Source organism: Hylobates moloch, unplaced genomic scaffold (assembly GCF_009828535.3).
Source record: "Hylobates moloch isolate HMO894 unplaced genomic scaffold, HMol_V3 SCAFFOLD_18, whole genome shotgun sequence".
In the NCBI taxonomy this organism is placed as follows: domain Eukaryota; kingdom Metazoa; phylum Chordata; class Mammalia; order Primates; family Hylobatidae; genus Hylobates; species Hylobates moloch.
Window position 1 is genome coordinate 39,902,925 of NW_026652293.1, and position 21,779 is coordinate 39,924,703.

General features: G+C 41.2%; 1 protein-coding gene across 6 annotated transcripts in view; it reads right to left on the reverse strand.

The window, feature by feature from the left end:
• Window positions 1–5,785: 5,785 nt before the first annotated feature.
• The window catches only part of NFIA (nuclear factor I A), a 390,911-nt gene continuing 374,917 nt past the window's right edge, over window positions 5,786–21,779 (reverse strand). For 3 of the 6 annotated variants that reach the window (XM_032136492.2, XM_032136490.2, XM_032136493.2), the window contains one exon: window positions 5,786–13,287. In XM_032136492.2, the coding sequence (XP_031992383.1) occupies window positions 13,270–13,287 (18 nt within the window). In that variant the 3' untranslated portion in view covers window positions 5,786–13,269. The remainder of the gene's footprint in view (window positions 13,288–21,779) is intronic. The other 3 variants (XM_058430341.1, XM_032136491.2, XM_058430342.1) reach the window with 1 other exon arrangement.

A 21,779-nucleotide genomic window follows, 5' to 3' on the forward strand; every position in this document is an offset into this window, starting at 1 on the left:
ACAGACTGGTTATTCAGTGATATTAAGAATTATTGTTACTATTTCGAGGTATAAAATGGTATTTTGAGTATGTCTTCTAAAAGAATTCTTGTCTTTTGGAGATATATTCTAAAAACTTACGGATGAAATGAAATTTATGGATACCTGATATTTGTTTTAAAATAACCTGGGAGTGGTCAGTCGGGAAGTGGCTGGGGTGTAAAGGAGGGAGCCACTGATTGCAAGTGATAGACTATAGGTACATATTAATCTGTTCATCAATTCTCTTTGATTTGTACATGCATGATATTTTTCCATAATAAAAAATTTAATGTGATAGTAGAAATAAATGTGCTTTTTATTTGTTTTACCAGGTTTCCTATAAAAAGACTTAAAATCCATACTGAGTGTGCCAGATGGAAAGCAAATTCACAATGGCCTCATGTGTTTCAGAGATGAACCAGAAGGTATTTCACTCCTCCTAAGTCAGGGGAAGCCCTGCCTCTCCACCAGTGGAATCTTTACTATCTAGCCATGTTCTTTTACCAAAGAGGCAGCACGTGGATGGTTAAAATGATGACGGGTGCCAGTCTCTTGGCCTCCTTTCCTTGCCTGTTAAGAGTGGATTTCCCGGCCGGTGGCTCATGCCTGTAATCCCAGCACTTTGGGAGGCCGAGGCAGGCGGATCACGAGGTCAGGAGATCGAGACCATCCTGGCTAACATGGTGAAACCCCATCTCTACTAAAAATACAAAAAATTAGCCAGGCGTGGTGGCGGGCGCCTGTAGTCCCAGCTACTTGGGAGGCTGAGGCAGGAGAAGGGCGTGCACCCAGGAGGCGGAGCTTGCAGTGAGCCGAGATAGCGCCATTGCACTCCAGCCTGGGTGACAGAGCAACACTCTGTCTCAAAAAAAAAAAAAAAAAAAAAAAAAAAAAAAGAGTGGATTTCCCTAGCAGTCAGAATACTGTTGAGGAAAATAGGAACCAGAGCCAGGTGAGGCCATCTCTCTGGGTTCCATCCAATCTAGTCTGGTGCCCGATGCTTGGAACTGTGCTTCCCAGCACATTCTCATCCATGTTCATTGAGCCATTCGGACTTCTCTCTTGAGGGAAGCAGAGATTGCTGCATTCATTTTACGCGTGAGGAAACTGAGACTCCGAGGTGTAGTAACTTGCTTAGTGTTATGTGGCCAGTAAATGGTGGAAGTGGGACTCACAATCCAGTCCTCTAGTTTCAAGCTGGGCTCCTTTCCACTATACAATACTGCCTTCCAGGGTGCCAGGGTTCTTCTCCTTGGAGAGGCACCAGAGTAATAGTTGTTATACGGCTGATACTGTGCTGGGTGTTTTACATGCATTAATTTCATTTAACCCTTTTAATGACCTTATAAGGTAGTTACTATCCTTATTCCCATTTTACATACAGGGAAATTGAGGCCCCTAATATTGCAGAACTAATAAAATGACAAACCAAGACTTAAACCCAGTGTGTCTGGTCTCAGATCCTGGATTCCTTTTTTTCTTTCATATTTCTATTAACTCTGAAAAATATTTTGAGTTAGCCAGTATGGTGGCTCACGCCTGTAATCCCAGCTGAGGTGGGTGGATTGCCCGAGGTCAGGAGTTCAAGACCAGTCTGGACAACATAGTGAAACCCCATCTCTACTAAAAATACAAAAAATTAGTTGGGCGTGGTGGTGGGCACCTGCAATCCCAGCTACTAGGGAGGCTGAGGCTGGAGAATCGCTTGAACCTGGGAGGCAGAGGTTGCAGTGAGCCGAAATCGTGCCATTGGCGCCATTGCACTCCAGCCTGGGCAACAAGAGTGAAACACCATCTAAATATATATATATATTTAGGATATATATATATTTAAGTTATATATATATGTTATATATATATATTTAAGTTTTATATATATATATATATTTAAGTTTTGGCTGGGTGGAGTGGTTCACGCCTATAATCCTGGCGGGCACTTTGGGAGGCTGAAGTGGGCGGGTCACTTGGGGCCAGAAGTTCAAGACCAGCCTGGGCAACATGGCAAAACCCCATCTCTACTAAAAACATAAAAAATAGCTGGGCATGGTGGCGCACACCTGTAATCTCAGCTACTCAGGAGGCTGATGCATGAGGATCAAGAATTGCTTGAACCCCGGAGGCGGAGGCTGCAGTGAGCCAAGACTGTACCACTGTACTTCAGCCTGGGCAACAGAGTAAGATTCCATCTCAAAACAATTTTTTAAGTTTTAAGTTGATACATAATAATCATATATATTTATGGGGTACATGTGTTCTTTCAATGAATGTCTACAATGTGTAATGATAAACTCAAGCTAATTGAAATATTGATCACCTCCAACATTGATCATTTCTTTGTGTTGGGAACATTCAAAACCCTCTCTTCTAGCTATTTTGATATGTACAATATATTATTGTTGGCTACGTATATCCTACTATGCTATAAGAACACTATAACTTATTTCTCCTAATTGTAATTTTGTACCCATTAGCCAACTTGTTATCCTGCACACCCCGCTTTTCCCACCTCTGGTCACCACTGTTCTACTCTCTACTTCTACAAGATCAACTTTTGCTTTCACATATGAGTGAGAACACGCAGTATTTGTTTTCTTGCGCCTGGCTTCTTTCACTTAACGATAATGCCCTCTGGGCTTATCCATGTGGCTGCAAATGGCAGAATTTCATTCTTTTATGGCTGAATAATATTCCATTGTGGATATATACCACATTTTCTTTATTCCTGGACTCATTTTGTATGCTAGTTCCTCCTACTTAGTGGAGGCAGGTGTTAGATGAAAGGTTTCAGAATTCACCCAAATAGAGGCCTGAAAATGATCAGGAAGAGGAAGAAGGTTTATGCCAACGGTGCACTGAAAGAATGCGTTATGTCTACATTTTGGAATCATTTGTTGAGTTAGTTACAGCATTCACATGGCATTTACAATATGCCAAGCCACTGTTAACCACTTTACAAAATTTAACTCATCAAAAATCTACATCAGCCCTGTGAAGTAGTTTGGTGCTGTTATAATTATTCCCATCTTACCAATGGGGAAACTGAGGCACTTGCCAACACCGAGCTAATAAAATGCAGAGCCAGGATTCAACCCAGGCTGTCTGGGCCCGAGTCCATGGTTTTGATCACTGCATTACCTTCCCTTTGAGCCCAGTATTACACACCACTTGTCATAGAGTATGTCAATAAAGGGGTGGTGTTGGCTGACTTTCATTCCAATTTCTTACCCCCAAATACTCAAGACTGAAATAAGGTAGTGACTGATTTGGTCTAACTTAAACTCTAAGGCATGTACATGTGAAATTGCTCTATTCACTTGAGTCAGCAATGTGTTTTCAGGACTGACTATACCTTTCTGAGAGCTACAATAATGAGAGAACATATTCAATTTAATGGGATAAATCACCTATGGCACTTGGCACATGAAAGAGCTCAATATGCAGTGGCTATTAATATCTGTATTAATCTCTCGAATCTATCCAATTCTCTTTCATTCTATCATGGCACCACAGCCTGGGAGTCTCTCATCTCTTCCATTGCTGCAGTAGCTTTCTTCGGCAGCCCTCTCCACTCGGGTCATACTTCTCGCTCCTCTCTTAACTAGTCTGCAGTAATGTTCTCTAAGGCTTCCGCAGGGAAGGATTATCCTTCTAGGTCCTGTCAAACCCACACATGGCCTGGTGACTTGCTCTGGCCAGTGAAATGTGAGCGGAGTGGCGTGTGTCAATTCCAGTTGCAATATTAAAAGCCAGCTATGTGCCTTGCTAACACATCCTGCAGTGGTCCAGATGGTAGCTACTTTTCACCCGGGGTCCCGGAATGAGATCCTGTGCAGAGGCCCCAGGCAACCTTTGATAGACATGGAAAGTCGGTGGTAAACCTTTACTGTTGTGAGCCACTGAGATTTTGGACTTGTTTGTATGACGGCATAGACCTAGTCTAATCTGATCGATAACATGTTTTATAAAGCTCTTAGAGGGTAGGACAAAACTGCCCGCAAGGTCCCACAATGTCTTGACCTAAATGTCAAGCTTCATTTCGTACTGCATTTCCTCTCCATTTCTCTCTTCATCCAAACAAGCTTTCTTCTAGCCCCTCACAGGTGCCGAGCTCCATTTGACTCAGGTTCTTTGCACATGCTGTTTTTCTGCGCAGAATGTTCTTTCTTCCCTCTTTTGCTTGGTTAATTTCTACCTATCATACTAGTCTCATTAGGCTTTCATGGCAATGTATATCCTTTTTTAAACAAATTTATTTTGAGACAGGGTCTCGCTCTGTCACTCAGGCTGAAGTGCAGTGGCACGATCATGGCTCACTGCAGCCTCCATCTCCCAGGTTCAAGCCATCCTCCCACCTCAGCCTCCCAAGTAGCTGGGACCACAGGTGCACACCACCATGCTCAGCCAATTTTAAAATTTTTAAATTTTTGGTAGAGATGGGGTCTCCCTGTGTTACCCAGGCTGGTCTCGAACTCTTGAGCTCACAGCATCCTCCTGCATCAATGTATATCATTTATGGCACGTATCACAACCACATGCTAACCTCTGCTGCTGTTCAAACATTATTCGAATGTTTCGTTTGTCCACTAGAATGCATACTTTATCAGCATAGATGCCCAGTCTTTACTATTTCTAGCCCCTGGCATGGTCTCTGGTACGTAGTAGGCACTCAGTAAGTATTTATTGAATAAATAATTAATAGAGTCAATATATTGCAGTGATTATAGGATGGAGGTTGGGGCCGGATTTCTTGGATTCAAATCCCCCTTTGTCAATTACACACCATATAGCCTTGGATAAATTATTTAATCTCCCTCTGCCTTGGTTTCCTCATCTATAAAAGGAGGATAAAAGCAGTACCTATCTCCCAGGGTGGCTGTGAGGTTTGAATGGACTGAGATATATCTGCTGTTATTTATGTATCATCTTGTCTCCAAGCTGTCTCATCTATATTCTGCTTCATGGGGTTGGGGCCGACATTTTTCTCGTTACCTTTTCCAGACTCCCTTGCCTGATGGCTAACATTAGGTCCAGCCCATGAGAGACACAGGCAGGAGCCTAGGAGGAGGAGGAGGAAGAGGGCGAAGGGACTTCTTTCTGGTTTCAGTTTCTGTCCACAACGCCACTGCGGCAGAGAACAGCTGCACCTGCAGCCTCCAACTCTTTTGGGCATTCTGGCACCAGCCACACCTCACCTCCTCAGAAGTACTAATCTTCCCCCTTCATTCTCCGCAGTGATTCTAGCACCAGCACCCCACGTCTTCTCAGAGGTCTGGACACTGGCCATGTGTTGTCCCCACCTTCATGGTGACCACCCCCCTCAGAAAAAGACCCAAATATCAGCTGTGTGGTGTCCCTCCTTGAGTGCCTAGGTTATGGTAAGCCCACTTTTCCCTTCGGTTTCCCCAGCTCCAGGGGTGGTGGCTGTATCCTGCAGTTACTAATACCTAGGCAACTTTACAGCCCCTGTTGGAAAACCCATTGAATCTTATTCCTGATTCCTGATTGGGCCCCAACTGATACAATCTATACAGCACTCAGAACAGTATCAGGCACACAGTAAACACTATGTGAGTGTCAAGTCCTGTATTTGTTCAAGCAGGTGAAAAAAATAACACTGCCCATCAGAACACAGCCAAGGATGCTATGTGCCTGGCAAACCCCATGGTGCATAAAGACCATCTTCTGTGGGAACCTCCAGTCCACACCCGTGACTGTCACTCAATCACCCAGGCATGCTGTAAAGCAAACGATGACACAGCTTCCATAGCATTAGCAATTTTTTATTTTTCCTTTTTTGTTGCATAGGAAATGCAGTACTTGCTTCCAGTAATTGTATTGTAATGTGAGAAGGTGGTAGCACTAATGGTTGAATACAAGAGTTAAACTAATCCACACCAGCTCAAAAAACCTGTGGAGATTTAGTTGAATAAGAATGGACGCCCACAGTGATTCTCAACCAATTACAAATTTTCACAGAACACAGTAAAACTAAAAGGTAACTATGAGAGTCAATACAAGTATACTAGAGGCACAGGGGGCCCGGCTCATAAAAACAGATTTCAGACCAAGTTATTAACACGGGGGGTGTTTCGTTTCATAACAGATCTCTTACCATCACTGGAAGTGTTCCATCCCCTCCCCCTACAATTTGAAATGGAAAACAGAGGTATTCCGAGTGGATAGATTTCCATGTGTGGTGGGAAAAGTCCCCAGTGAATTTTGCTCTGGTGAGAGGGCAGGGCTAAGGGTGGGGCGGGGGATCAGGGATTTGCCTTTGAGAGTCTTCCTAAAGGACCTCCTAGAACCTGATAAAGCTCCTAGTCTAGGTCTAGTTAGTATCTCAGTGGTGAGGCTACCAAATGCCTTCGCAGTGCAGAGACGATGGTCTGAGACCAGGGAGAAGGCACCCAGCCGGCAGTTCTCTCAAGCCTCCGTCCCAGCGGAGCTAGCGGCCTTATGACCTTCGGCTGCAATGTCAAAAGAAAAAAGAAAAAAAAAAAGCCAAAAAAAAAAAAAAAAACCCACAAAACCAAAGAGGCTAATTTACAGACTATTACCAAAAAATAAAAATTGTAAAAATAAGAACACAAATAAGTCAGAGGAAAAATAAAAGCTTTTTTCATTTTGAGAAGTTGAGTATAAAAACAACAGGAAAAATGGCCCAATACGTTGGACACTATTTGTCCTTGAAACCACTGCAGAGATACAAAAGTTCACATTGTACGACCTGGTGGGTGTCTTCCACCATGAAGGTGCTCTGGTTAGATTAGAGGTAGCACTTTCACTGTATGCTCCTGTGGTTCAGACACATTTTGGGAAAGTTTATTTTTCTGAATCAAATAGGCGAATGCGCATTGTCTACATGTAAAACTCAGGATGCCAGGCACACAGATGAGGTCCCACCCTCACATACTGTCTCCCTGTTCTCGTGCCCAGCTGTGGGTGGTCTCCCTTATCTTTCTAAGCATTTCCGCTATCTGCTCCCCACATGCCATCCCCCTAATCTGGGTAAGGTAACTCTTTGGGGAATAAAACGCAGATGGGTGCTGGTTTAGGGAAAAAAATGAGATGAAATTTATTTAATTTGGGAAGCTAGTAATTTCAAATTTAGACCAAAAAAAGTATATTAAAAAAATCCCGTGTTAATAGCAAACTTCTTTTTCTTATGAATCGGGCCCAAAGTTTGTACAGAGTTTTATTTTTGAAGAAAATATTGCAACTGTGCATGAAACTAAATAGCCATGTGATTTCTTAAATTTTTTTTTCTTATTTTTCCTTTTAATATGAGGAGGTCTGGTGTGAAGACGGATCAAGCGTGGGTACCTGGCTTGAACATTGTCCATTAAGAAAATGTATCAGTCTCCGCATAGCGTCAGTCGAGGGTCAAGGAAAATGCCCCTGACTTGCAAATGTTCTCAGAGTGTCTTCGCAGCGCAGTTCTTGAAATTCAAATAGTCGTTTTGAGACAAAAATCTCGCCAGGTACTGATTTCTGAAATCAAACACCCATGCTTGTCCCCTAGGAAAAAGAAAACGAAAAACAAAAACAAAAACAAAACACGAGTAATACTGAATTTAAGTAAATGTATACCTCCAAAATACTGAAAACAGCCGAAATCAAGAAAAGACAGAATTTGCGTTCTCAGTGAAATACCTTTAAACCTAGCTGACAAGAACCAAGTCGGAAAAAAAGACTAACATAACTTTGAGTAATATTCATACAGTTCACTAAGCATTATGGAATAGCATGCATTAATATTGTACGGTTATTTTACATCACCTATACCAGAAGGTCCTGACTGACAGACAGCGAAGGCTACCGGTGTAGAAAAATCTTACTTCAGAAGAGCAATATAATACAGATTTCACAGGCACTACATTTTAATATATCAGGTATTATGCTGGTTTTCTTATAATTCTTTCTGTCCTAAAGCTGGCATTATAACAATGACCAAAAAGGCAAGGATTGAAGTAAACGGAAAGTAGATACCAAAGTTGATATAGTTTTTTTCTTCAGATAGATTAGTGCATAGTTCTCATGCAGATAAACACTGCTATGCATTTACACTGTTGGAAAGCAGAGTGAATTGAGCCCAAGTTGTCACATTTGTGTAAATCATTTTGTCAGCCTATAATAGCACCATGTAATGGATTTGCATTAAACATTAAATTGATTTCAAAATTGGTGACACAGTATTCACTACAGTTAAGTGCTATGGAATAGCTTCAATGTTACCTGCTATATATCAAAGCAATTTTCATCCCACTGCTTTTTTATTGGAAAAAATAAAAGGAAAACATACACGACGCTAATTAGACGAATGCACAGCCTTGGACGTGGAGAAGGCAGAGCGGGTTTACTGTCAAACAGTAAATACATGCATTGACTTCAAGACAGAATTGGCCTTGGAAGCCTATTTGAATGAAAGCTGAGCCGGTGGGCAGTGCAGCTTTCTGAGACTGTCTTTGGACAGATCTCGGAGGGTGGGTTGTGAGGTGCCACTGAAGCTCTCCTTACATTACTATGGTGGTTGTGTTTTAGATTTGTTCTATGGAGGCCTGCTACCAAAAATAAAAAGAAAAGAAAGAATGAAGACAAGAAAGAAAACAGAAGCAAACAAAGAGAGAGAGAGAGAGAGAGAGAGAGAGAGACACCACCACCACTATGGACAAAGATATTTCCAGAGACATGATGCAAAGTACATTAAATGACATTCTTAGAATCCCTTTCCCCTAAAAAACAAAAAAAATTCACAGAAAAAAAAAGTTTTTCTTAATCCAGGTTTTGTCAATCCTTTATGCCACTGTAACTACAGGATTCAAAGCTTATGGGGCTAAGGGCCTGGAAAAAATGAAAGACAAACTTTTGGAGATGGGTCTTGCATATTCCTGTGGGCTGACTGAACACTGTGGCTCGGGGAAGTCTGGGTTCCTTCACACTTTGACTGTCAGAAAATGAAGATCACAAGCTCCGGGAGGTGTAACCTTGTTGGCCTGCCTGGAGCCCACACCTGGCGGCGGCAGGGACGCGCCTGGGGAGCGGGCTGACCATACGTAACTATCGTGCCAGGGTGTGAAGAAACAGAACATCGGTTCAAACCTCAGAGGAAAGAGAAGGCTCTCTAGGATGGAGAGCGTGGCATTACTGGGAGGGCCTCTGCCCGCGAATGATCAGAAAAGGGGCGTTGTGCCGGCAGGGACAAGGGCCAGAAGAAAACGTCTACAGAAAAATGCTAAGATTTAGTGTTCGTGCCTCTGACTTCAGTTCCCAAAGGAAAAAAAAAACAAAAAACACACACACAGAAATTTGAGGGACTCATCTTTGCCCAATCGTGTTAATGCCATTTGATGGGAAAGAAAAAATTCAAATGTGTCTCAGAGTCAAGGGCTGGGCCTTCAAATGCTGATAGCTCTCAGTCTGTCTGTCTACACACCCCAGGTAGCAAAGTCTTCCTCAAGCATCTTCACTATGCTTTTAAGCTAAAAAGCAAAAACACTGGAAACTGTTGGTGTTTCTTTTTTCCTGCTTGATCACCACTGAACTAGTTTCCTGCTGCTTTCTGGACAATGAAACATGAACAAAAATGTAACTTAGTGTATTTAATACTTAACCCCTGTTCGTTATCACCCTAGACTGCCTCCCTAATGTTTTAAAGCCTTTAAAACATTTTTTCCTGCAAATCTGTTCAGAGTTCCTTAATTTTAGCTTCATCAAACTTAATACAACAAAATACCTTCAAAAATACAGCATACCTGTAACGTCCATTTACAATGGTTTTTCAGTAGACCTATACTTCTCAGCATAGGAATATGCTCTACCATTGAGAGAAAAAAAGAACTGTACTTAAATACTTACAAAAAAAAAAAAAAAGGAAACAGGAAAGTTTTAAACTTAAATCCAGTTCCCAAAGAGGGGGTAAAAAGAAAGAAAAGCAATTCTATGAACGCTGCCTTTATAATGAACAATCAGAAATTTCACTAGGCTAATTTGACAGAAATTTTTCCTCATTTAAACAACATTACAAAAGTCCTGCATTATAAAATAGGGTAGAATAAATCAGTGTAATCAATAAAACTATACAACAATACAAATTACATATCTTCTGAGTGGGCAGTTTATTCTCTTTCTTTGCAGTCATGACTACAACATGCTCACTAAAAACAACTAAAACTGCCCAAACTATTGCTTAGTTTGTTTTGTTTAAAAAAGGGTGCAATTTTATTGTATATACAACCAATTTACTGGTAATACCTTGGCTTATTGCAAGGTTCTGACAAAATGTTTGTCTAGGCTTTTTTCCCTTCACTGTGAAGCACTGAAAGCTGCTATTTTTTCTTTTTTTTTTCTTTTTTTCCTTTTTTTTATTTTTTAGTGCACATATGTCATAATAAAGTAATGCCCAGCTAAGTGCTATAGGGGAAGGCAAAGTATGCTGGCTGGCTATAGGAAGTGACACCATACACTGACAATCACACCATACAACAGCGCCAAACGACTATTCAACCACTTATCAGACACATATGAAAATCCAAAATGTTTTATTTTATTTTTTTTTCCTTAAATAGAGATAACCAGTAAACAATTTTCAGAACTTGGAAGTTTAAAAACGTGCATATAAAAATGGGCATCATATACTTTTTATTGAATGTGGATTGACTGCCGTCTGCTAAGAAAAATGGGGTGTGGGAGCTGAAGAAAAAGGAAGTTGTCTTTTTTTTTTTTTTTAAGGCTTGCTTGTGAAAGGAACAGTTGTAAAAACAAAATTGCTTGAAGCAGGGTCAGCTTAGTGCTTCACAGTTTGACTGCTTCTCTAAGAGGAGCCCTTCCTGCGCACGTGCATTCAAAAATCACAAAAAAGTACAAAGACAAACACCTAAAACACACTGCGTCAAGTGCAGCACCGACTTTGGTCAAATAAAAAAAAATAAAAGAAAAATTAATAATTGCTAAGCTTTTCTACATGATATAAGCAGGTATTGCATATTTTCATATATCTGGGGGAAAATAAAGGAAGACTCCAAATAAATTGTAAAATGCAGCAACATCCAAAATACTGATATTCTAAGCATCTACAGATCTCAGAATAGCACTGCCACCGACCGTACAGGACAATAAAGACTACTCCTATCTGCGGAACAACTAGCTTTCTATTTAGTTCTAGATGTTGAAACTGACGATGGCTGACATAAAAGTCACATTTACAAAAAGTGTCTCCAAATGCTTGACTAGGGAAAAACCCCTTTCAATAGAGGAGCATGTGCAACAATTCCACAAATAATCGCTATCCAGGGCAAGGCACATTGATATGGAATTTTTGTTTTCGTGCAAATTAAGGAAAAAAAACAAAACAAAACAACATTGTTTCGGGGGGAAAGATGAGGAGCAAAGTGTCTTCCCAAGAATTTCAGTTACTTGATTGTATAGGACAGTAGTAGAACCCTTCTGAAGGGCTGAAAAACATAGTTTAAAGGCAAGTGCCTAGAGTAGGGATTACAATATTGTGTCTTAATGCACTCTACTTTATCCTACATTAACTATATAAAAATTAGTTACTAACACTAGAACATGCAGAGACTTTCTCTGATCAGCAGGCTTGCCAACCAGAACGTATATATATGTATAGTATAGGAAACCTTCTTGAAGTCGCATGGGAAGCAAAGGGGTGCTTCGCTGTCTGGTAGAAAAATCACTTGCACTTTTTTTTGTTTTTGTTTCTGTGGTTTTTTGTTTTTTTTTGTTTGTTTGTTTTTGTTTTTGTTTTTTTTTTTTCATAAGATACAGGACATTTGGGGGTGCAAACTTTTTTTTTTTCCCTAACAAGTACCCTTGATCTGAATGGGCACCAGCATTTGTGTCAGTATTGGTTTATTATTATTATTATTATTATTATTACTATTATTATTTCCCATAGCCCAGTTCAGGGATGCAAAGGTCTTCAAAACTTCTGGACAATCTCTGGTACAATGAGGTGTCTGATAACTGATAAATCCTATGATGCCAGATAGGTGTAAAATTTTTTAGAATTGGCATAATCCATTATAGTGACTTCTAGCTTATAAAATTAACAGATACCATGATTTCATTTTAGTCATGTGCTTTGATAACAGAAAATAATTAATTAGCATTTAATGTAGTTAACATGTTGTGGTAAAAGCACCATTAGATTTGTTTTTTTGTTTTTTTTTTTTTAAATTTCCTTCAGTTTTTAAAGGGATACAAGTTTAACAATAAAAAACATAAAAAGCAAAAATAGCTCCCCTTTTTCTTGCAAGGCTGTTTTTTACCCCAATAATTTAGAGTCCTGGGGTGAAAGGACTTGAAAAACAAAAATAGAATTTTCAACAATCTCTATCTTATAAAGATATTCAGCTATCCAATGAAATTGCACTTTACTCAATTCAAAATTCGATTGTTTTCATTGATTCCTGTCAGTTTCTGTCAAAACAGACCATCTTCCCCATTTCCATGTGAATTTTTGTGTCATTGTTGAAATTGTTGAAAAAATGTTGTTGTTGTTGTTTTTAATGTAAGTGCAGCATTTCAAAACTCTTAAAAAAACTGAACAGTAGTAGTAGTAGTTTGCCATTTTCGGAATTGTTCTGCAATGTGAGTGGATTCATTGTCCTTGCGGGCCATGTTATATACTTAACTGCTGACTGCTGAACCAAAACGAACTAAAAGAACAAATAAAAAAGGAATATAACTGCATTTTCTTTTTCCAATATGTTACAGAAAAACATTGCCCTTTGACTGTCCCGTAAGTTATATATTGCAGATCTCAGCTACTACAAAAGATTTAGTTCTCCATGTGCCTCCTCAATGCTCAAGGAGGATCACACCTGTGTGGGTAAATTCATGAAATACTGTGAAACAGCCAGGCTCTGTAAGGAAAGTGTGTTACAACAGGAAGTCAGTGAGCAAGGGTAGTCCTCTGCTAGCCACGTCACCTAATGCTCACGCTACCATGGAAACACTTCAACTGTTACAAAGCCCAACCATTTCCAGCACCATATGAGAAATTACAACAGTCCCTAAAGTATTTTTTAAAAAAAAAATCCCAAAAGGTTATGGCCTTTGCTGTTTGACCATAATGCTTGCTGTTTCCATGTACAAGTTGATTTGAATCGGTTTTTCTCCCCTTCCACTGACAGTGAAGTTGTAACTGCGCTGGGTTGAGGTTGCGTCCGTGTTACAGAGTTGAGAAGGGGTCAGGTGGTCTGTCTGGTGGATGGTGGGACGCTGCAACTTTTATCCCAGGTACCAGGACTGGAAGACAAAAGGAAAAATACAATTAAAAGCACAATTTGTAAAAAAGTGTTTTAGAAGTTGCCTTTTCAACCACGAAATCAGGATCTACGTTAGGGATGTGGGAGGGATTCGCTGGGGAAAGTAAAGGCATGACAGACAATAATAAATCTTGTGACACTGAAACTGATCTTACTCTTCTGAAATTATAATTCATTGTCTTCGTTGGGGTTTTCCAACATTCTGAGTGTGTCTTACAGAATGAGGTATTTCTGTTCACTTGAAATACAAATAAGGGTTTCGTTATCTGATGGGGGCAGTTATAGGAGGGCAGGAAACTTGACCATCTTGTTTATCATTCAGTCCTCAGTGCCTAGCCCAGTGCCTGGAATACAGAACGTTCTTAATGAGGAAGAGTTGAATGAATGGAGAATGGGTGAAGGGAGGGGTTTCATGTGGCAATGAATGGCTACACTGATGATTTTCAATATCTCCTTTCAAATGAGGTGCAGGCACTAAAGCCATGATTGTGACACTCTCCTAACAGGCCCAGATGGCCAATAGCAACACAAGAATAAGTAGAGGTAAGGTGGAAAAAGTGCTGGACCCAGTCTTCCTGGGTGATCTTGAGTAAGTCACAGTATTTTTCCTTCCTTATATATGTAAGATTTTATGAGGGAAGATGCTCCTTTCAGCCCAATATATCTAAAATAGTATTTTCAAACATGAAACATAATAACTGAGTAGGATCAAGATTTTACTCTATGAAGTACCACATTGTCCAAAGGAAAACTGAGGCCACTGCGTACCCTTCATTCATGCTTGCATCCATGCAGCATTTATTTAGAGCCTTCTGTGCGCCTGCCGGGCCCAGTTACTGGTTACCTTTTCCTTTCGTAAATCCTTAGGTGATTAGCTTTGAGCAATTGTCTGGTCATGTATCGCTTTATCTGCTGGCATTTCTTTTTCTGTTAGCTAGACAGAACGAGCAATTATGGACTAACATCAGCGTTAGTTTCTCCAGTGAAATAAAAAAGTATGTGGCTTCTGCCAACTTTTCTCTAGAGATACCCTGACAAATTCACTACATTTATCATTATTTACAGAAAAATTACCAAGGCCTAACAAGAGCCAATGCTTCTGAATTCTTTAAGGTGACGGTATCAGAAAGGGTTCTAATTGGGTTGCTTGGGGCAGGTGAAGGATCATCCCTGTGGAAGAGATTCAATTAGGTAACGTAAGGACTCGTTTGGTCCTCAGGGATGAATGGCTAAGTGATAGCTACATGTAGTTTGGTATAAGATTTCCTAGTCACACAAGCCACCTTTGATTTCCAGAGAGTTTAAAAAACTTAAGCCCAGACCGAAAAACTACTCATCCTGCAGACTTTTAGATGTTATTCTTTGACCACATGCTTTGAGGAACACAATAAAGCCTCTTGTGTCCTGAAAGGAAATCAGCCTGGCAAATACACATGGCCTAAATCTAGCTGGACAAAAGAAAGAAGAGGGGGAGAGAAAGGAGAGGGAAAGCGAGCCCCAAAGTGTGTTTCTAGTAGGCCTCTACCTAACAGCCGACTCTGATCCACGTTAGAGCCGCTTCCTCTCTTCTACAAAACAGGCTCAAACTTTGGGTGCGGGGAATAATGCTTACTATTTCTGTTTTCACACTTTCTAAGTCGGTTGTGAAGTTCCAGACTTCTTCAATCTGACACTAAGGTAGTTCTTGAAGCAAAGGCCTGGCACCCAGTGAGTCAGCAGGGGGAGCAGTTCTCCACACCACAGTTTCTGGACGAGACCTCAGGGCACTACAAAAATCTGCAGTGCCTCTGCACTTCTCTTAAAAAGCAAAGCAAAAAAAAAAAAAGTTTCTTCACACATCTTACTATTCAGTATGTGCCTTGCCGACAAGGTTACCCCAGAGCAGCTCTGTAATCCTTCACTGAAATAGGCTTTATTGATTGCTCTGGTCTATTGTTCGCTTTTCAAGTCCCCCAAGTTCAAGTTCATCCTGGTGTTACATCATGTCTGGTTGCTCTTAGCAACCAGACAGACCCAGACGTGACTATCATTAGCAAGAAACCCTCTGCTCTCCTCCCACCAACCTTCCAGTGGTTCTGACGTAGCAGGCCCACTGCAAACACATTGAAGTATTTATTCTGCCTAATTTATGACCTACACAGCAAGCAAGACCCCCACTCCAAAAACCAACACTGTTGTATATTTAATTAATCTGTCTTTCTCTGGCACTTGGGAAAGTTAGACAAAGGACTAATTATTGTGTTTCACTCTCCACACTTTTCTTTTGCGGGGTGGATATTTGCATGGGAAAGAAAACTACAAGGCCCAGCATCAGCCCCCCTCCTCTTTTTCTTTTTGCCCTATTGACATTTCATGAAATACTTTAGCTGCTTAAGGGAATTAGAAAAAAAAAATGCGATGTGAATGTTACTCCTTCTGAGTTGGTATTCAGTAACACAAATCAACTCATGACATGTTTAAATTTAAATGCTAACCACACACTCTCAGAGTTACTTTAAAGGTTAGTTTTTAATCAATAGAAGTTGCTGACTCCGGGTTTTTGAGCTGCGCGCTGCAACTCTTGGGCTTTTGTCTAACGTTAAAGCTTTCAAACTTTTTTTTTCCTTGAGATGATTTTAGCAATGATTTGCAGACACAGAAGGCTATTGTGCTCTGACCAGCAACATGTCAATAGAGGGGCTGAGCTGCCCTGTGGTGGGGTGTCAATATGACTCCTGAAGGCAGAGGTTGGGGGTCTTTAATAACCCGTGAAAAAACCTTAATTAACCCTTTCAGGCCCAAACCAAAACCTATTCTTAAACTTGTTCACTCCTATAATTTGACCATTTAGCACTTATTTCAACATCACACTAATCTTCATGACAATTAACCCAGCTACTTGACCAAGGTTTTCCAGAATAGGAAGTTGGTTAGGGGAACCACACAGGGAATTTTTTTTTTTTTTTGAAGTCTCTGATTAAATCATTTATTTGCAGAGATGGCAGATAGACAGTTCTAATAATAATAATAATAATAATAATAATTCATACATCTCCCTGAATTTTCTCCTAATCAGTTTGTAGTTAAAGACACTCATAATCCCATTGGAATGAGTGTGACAGTCACACATGTGTAAGCCAATCAATTCCTAGAAACTTCCCTGAGCTGCTAGTAACACCAGATGGACAATATAATGTTTGTAAAAGCCTACTTTTCTCTTGTGATATTTTCTTATAATTTCTATTACGCAAGCAGTACAAGTTTTAGAACATTAATTGAGGAATGATTCTGCATATTTTCTTCTTGGGTCATATAGGAAAAACATAAAAGAAATCTGAACTTATTCGATCGTTGGGGTTGAGCAGCAAATCACTGGGAAAATGTTGACACATTAAACAAAAACCATCCTCAGACGTTTAGTGACATAAGCTTAGGTTTCATATGCTTTCTGCCTCTGTACTTTATAGCCCCTTAATCTACCCTACTGTATCCAAATGGACTACAAAGGAATCTCCCTCCCTATGTGCAGTGAGTGGCATTATTATAATGCAATATAGGATGATGTTATCTTGATACATTTACATTAAGGAAGTAAACACAGAGCTTTGATCTATTTTTTCCTCAGGAACTTTCAGCTATAGTTGTTGTGGAGGTCCATAAATCCACACTCCCACCAAGGCTCCAGTTACGTAAAATTAGTCGGTAACATTCACAATGTCTAGAGTTTGGGATGTGCTGAGCGGGAGTGGGGAGGGAAGGGGGGTGACTGTCCTCTTTCAATGTTCAAGGTGAAACATCAAAAGAAATCTGCAGTCCAGGACAAGAGCTCAGCTTTCCTTTTCTCCAGTCAAATGAAGAAGTAATCTCATCAGGTTGGAAAAGTGCTGACTAAGGATTTAATAAAGTGCCTGCAGATGTGGCGTCTCTAAGGTATTCAACTCATGTAATGCAAAACAGCTCCACACTGAATGTGCTTATAAAATTTCATTTAACCATTGCAGCGCGACTTTTTTCCCCTCACAGTTCTCTAAGGAGTTTTATCACACTTGCCGCCCGTTAATTTACAGCTCCATGAAAGTTCGAATCCCATTCCGCTGGGATTCTGGAATACTCACAGTAGTCAGGTTTTATGAACCATAAACAGTATCTATCCGACTGCATCCTAAACAGGAAGCCTGAAATGGCAGAAGGTACCTCTGACGGTGCCAATCTCTTCCATTTCTTACGCCTCACAGAGAGCAATCAGAACACAGGGGCCATCTTCCAAAATGTGGTCATGGGGCTGCTGAAGACACAGCTGATACGGGCCATGGCCTCAACCCCTGAGTTAACAGCAAATGCTCTCATGTGTGCAACACCTTTTTAAAAGGCTTTTTACATCCTCTTTTTACTAAGAGGGCAGGATGCACATTCTAGAGGAAAAAGAAAAATGTCTGAGAAACATTTTTTGTATTTTATATTTTACTTTAACCCCTAAAAGGAGCAGAGAGTGCTGGAGTGGCAGGGGCAGAGGGCAGAGTGGACTGTGATGCAGCAGAATCTGTTTTTCAGATTAAAAACTTAAACAAAAGGCCTCAAGGGCAAAGTTTAACACTGCGGAAGGAGATTGTTAATGTGGAATCCAGAACTGGGTGTGACACTTGGCTTTCTTCTGCAGGCAAGGTGGGTTATCTGAGGACATTCACACACCTAAAATGGAAACATGCAAACACAGGCTAGCCTCCCTGCACCCTGCAGGCCCAGCTCCTCATCAGCCCCCAAAGAGGACTCAGCCAACCAATAAGCCAAGACTCCAGGAGCTGCTGTCACTGTTGTGCATTCTCTCTTGGGAAGGTGCTAGCTTTGCACTACTGCTTCACACTACTCCAGTGGGCCATTTTTGGCTTCCCGCACTTGTGTGGATGGACTAAAGCCTACTGTTTAGCCCAAATGAGTTGTCCTTGGCAAATTGGCCAAAAGCCCGGTAGTCTCTTCTCCCCATCTCAATACGATGGAAATGGATGAGGCCTCTCAGTGGACTTCGAGTTTCTCACATTCGCATAAACCATTTGGGAGCATTTATTCACTCATCCAATAAGCACTAAGGGCCTTGTATGTGCTAGGTGCTATGTATGCTGGCTTCTGGGGATATAATGAGTAAAATATAGTCCCTGCCCTGAAGGACTTTCTTGTCTATCAAGAAGCAGGGGCTAGATTCTAGACCCTTCATGATACCAGATAGCCTGCTTTTTCTCCCAATAGGATTTTATAAACTTCTGGCAATGAACGATGCCCAGTATCCAGTGTCCACAGGACTCAGGATTGGCGTCACTTTTTCCACTGACCAGCAGTGTGACTTCAAGCAAGCCAGTCCCTGTCTGGGACCCTCAGAGTCTTGTGAGGACCAGTCTGTATTCATGAGAGGCAGCAGTGATTTACACTGGTTTCTTCTGAAAAGGGTGTCATGCTGTACACAGGTGTTAGTTACTGGTACTGCCAGCCTTGGGCTTTGATCTCTGTAATCATTTTTCTTGCCTGATTTTATTTTCTTAATTAAAGAAAGTCTGTTTTCAGTAACTCTGAACCCAGACTTGTTTATTGTACAGAAAACTATTAAAACTGTAATGGGCCAGGATTGGCCCCGGGCACTTTTGTGGCCTTATCTTTTCACCACTTGTCCTCAACACTTGTGTTGCCTTAAACTTCTTCCAGATCCCCCAAAGCCAAATGCTTTCTCCCTGCCAGGCCTGGGCACAGGCTGTCCCTCTCCTTGGCTTTGCTAATGCTTGCTAGTCCTTGGGTTCTAAGATTAGATGTCCCTTCTTCAGAGGGGTCTTTCTTGGGGCCTTTACCCTCAGTTGCTAAACTTTAATTACCTGTTTTCATCCCGGGCAAGCTGGCTATCTAAGGGATGCCAGGGTTGGCATGTAATAAATACTGTTAAATAAATAAAGGAGGGAAGGAAGAACAAGCTGTATCCGAGGTTCCCAAAGCCTGATGTCAATCACCCCAATGAGGGCAAAGCAAGGCATCTGGATGGATGACTTCTAGCATGCTCGTGCCACATGACCATGTCTCCCCAAATGACAGACACTCTCCCTCGAGGGACACAAGTCTCCACAAGCCACTCCAGGCAGTTCCGATGGGAGAGTTGTTGCAACGGGGCCAATTGCGGCCAACTGCGTCAGTAGCATGTGCAATAGTTTTGTAACATGGACTGCTGCCTACTTACTACAAGCTCAGAGGAGTTGTCCAAACCACCAATCCCTGGAGAATGACTGTGCTGCTCCCAGCCAAGACCTCTGTTTTGGTTCAAACCTCAAGACGGGAAAACACTAATCTTTTTACCCAATAAGCCATCCAGTACCTCCAAACCTTGAGAGTGCATACACAATCCAATTATTCTGACTGTTCATCCAAAGTCTGAATCTTTCACAAGATTCCAGCTTGCCCTAGTGTCTCTCTTACCACCAAGTACATTTTTCTTTTGGTCTCCCTTTCTTTCCATTTTTCATCACGTAACCTTTTAGCTCATGAAATCCAAGACTGCTGGATTAAAAACTGCACTCTGGCCCACCTGCATTTGCTCTAAGATCTTACTAGAGAGCTGCGTGCATAGCTGTAAGAGCAAGGACTCTGGGGTCCGAATGACAAAAATCCTGGCACCATTATGAACTAGTTAGATAATCTTAGGCAAGTTAGCATCACTAGGTCTCAGTTTTAGACTCCATGAAATGGAGGTAAAAACTTTATCAGTTTTTGTGGGGATTAAATGCCTGGCTAGGGGCTACTACAGAAAACCAGAAAGCCAGGGGTAGCTGGGTTCTCTCACTGTAAAAGGTTTCTGGGGCCTTAGGGTCCACGTGAGACCTAAAGTCCCCGGGAAAGCAAATCGCTCTACAAGACGGCTTTCTCTTATTTAATGATATAATTTCTTAGTTAAAAGTAGCAGCTGCGTCAATTCCATTTCCCCAGTTGCAAGAGAAAGTTCTTGAGAAAATAAAAATCTGTCTTTAACTGCGATATTAAAATCAGAGCGGCAAAACCAACAACACAAAAGGAATTGGCTCAAGTTTATGAAAGGCATTTGGGCCCTTGCCTTGCAAGGCTAAACTGCACGCCTTGGAGGTTGGGGGTGAGGAGGAAAGGGGAGGAAGGGAGGCAGTAGTCAGGCAACCAAGTGGGACAGAAACAATCCTATTTTGGTTTTTGTTAGCGAATGGCATACTACATAGATCAGAGACTTCTTATAAAATACAAACCCCCACTGTACACAAAGCACAGGAAAATGTGAGGAAAAAAGGGAAAAACTAAAAGCAGCTTAGGGTGTGTTAACGCTGCTATTCTGTCAGCTTAAAGAGTATTTTATGCTTGATCAACAGCTCTTTTTTATTGTGCTTTTCTTTCATTCATTCAAGACATCAAAGCCGGGCACCACCAGCGTACCTGCCCTTCTGGAGCCGCTTATGACGGGGTTCTAATGAAGCACGACTCTGGGAGCCGGAGACCCCCGTGGACAAGGCAGTTCAAAGGGAATATTTCAACAATGATTACATTTTGTAAATCTTTTTATGAAAGAGACAGCTTATTTCCTGCTTTTTCATGAAAAATAGATTCTATCCATTAAATTGAGCCCGCGCCACGGAAGCTGCTTGAGATCTGAGGTGCAGCGTGGAGATTAAGGGGACAATGACCCGATGAAATTGTCCAGAGTTCCTATCTATTTGGTCATGATGGCACTGCCGGATTTTCTGGGTGGAGCCCAGACAGCGCAGTGGATGGCTCTGCTGTGGAAAATGCAGTGGCGACGGGGTTTCGCGGCTTTATTTTTCAACTCGGGCCTCATGTTTATTATCTGTTTCTTTGTATTTATTGATTCCACAAAGTCCAACAAATATCAGAAGACAGGCCATACTTTCTATCGCATAAGAGCAAGCTAAAAGATTTAAGTTACAAATTCATTAAAGGCTGTATTTTAATGCCCTGGAATGGGACAAACCCTTTTCCATATGGGAAGTTAGCCATAAAAAAGCTGGCTCCTGGTCTGAAGACACAATACAGGCTTTATGATTGGCTAATGTCTCCCCCAAAGGCAAAAAATAAAGAAGCAGCTTAGACCTTTGTAATTTTTGATTTTCACATTAAAATAATCTTTTCCTTCACAATTTTTTTTTTTTTTAATTTTTTGGCAGGGGGAGAGTTGAGGAGAGTGGGGAAGGAAGGGAATATGACTTCCTGGGGAGCTATGAAATGAAAAAATGCATGTTTTCTATACATCGGATTCCAATTTTAATTAAATGCCTGTTGTCTAACAAGTGCAGACAGTCACACTTGGGGTTGGCCCAATGGTGGCCCAGGGAGGTAACCTTTCTTGTTTAAAAAGAGAGGCGTGGGAGTGGAGGCCGGAGCTCAGCAGAGCGTGGCCACATTGTAATAATCATTCTACTCTGTGCCTTCCCGCTCTTGCTCTTCCCAAACATGACTCAGGTTGAGAGCCAATCAATCACGGAGACC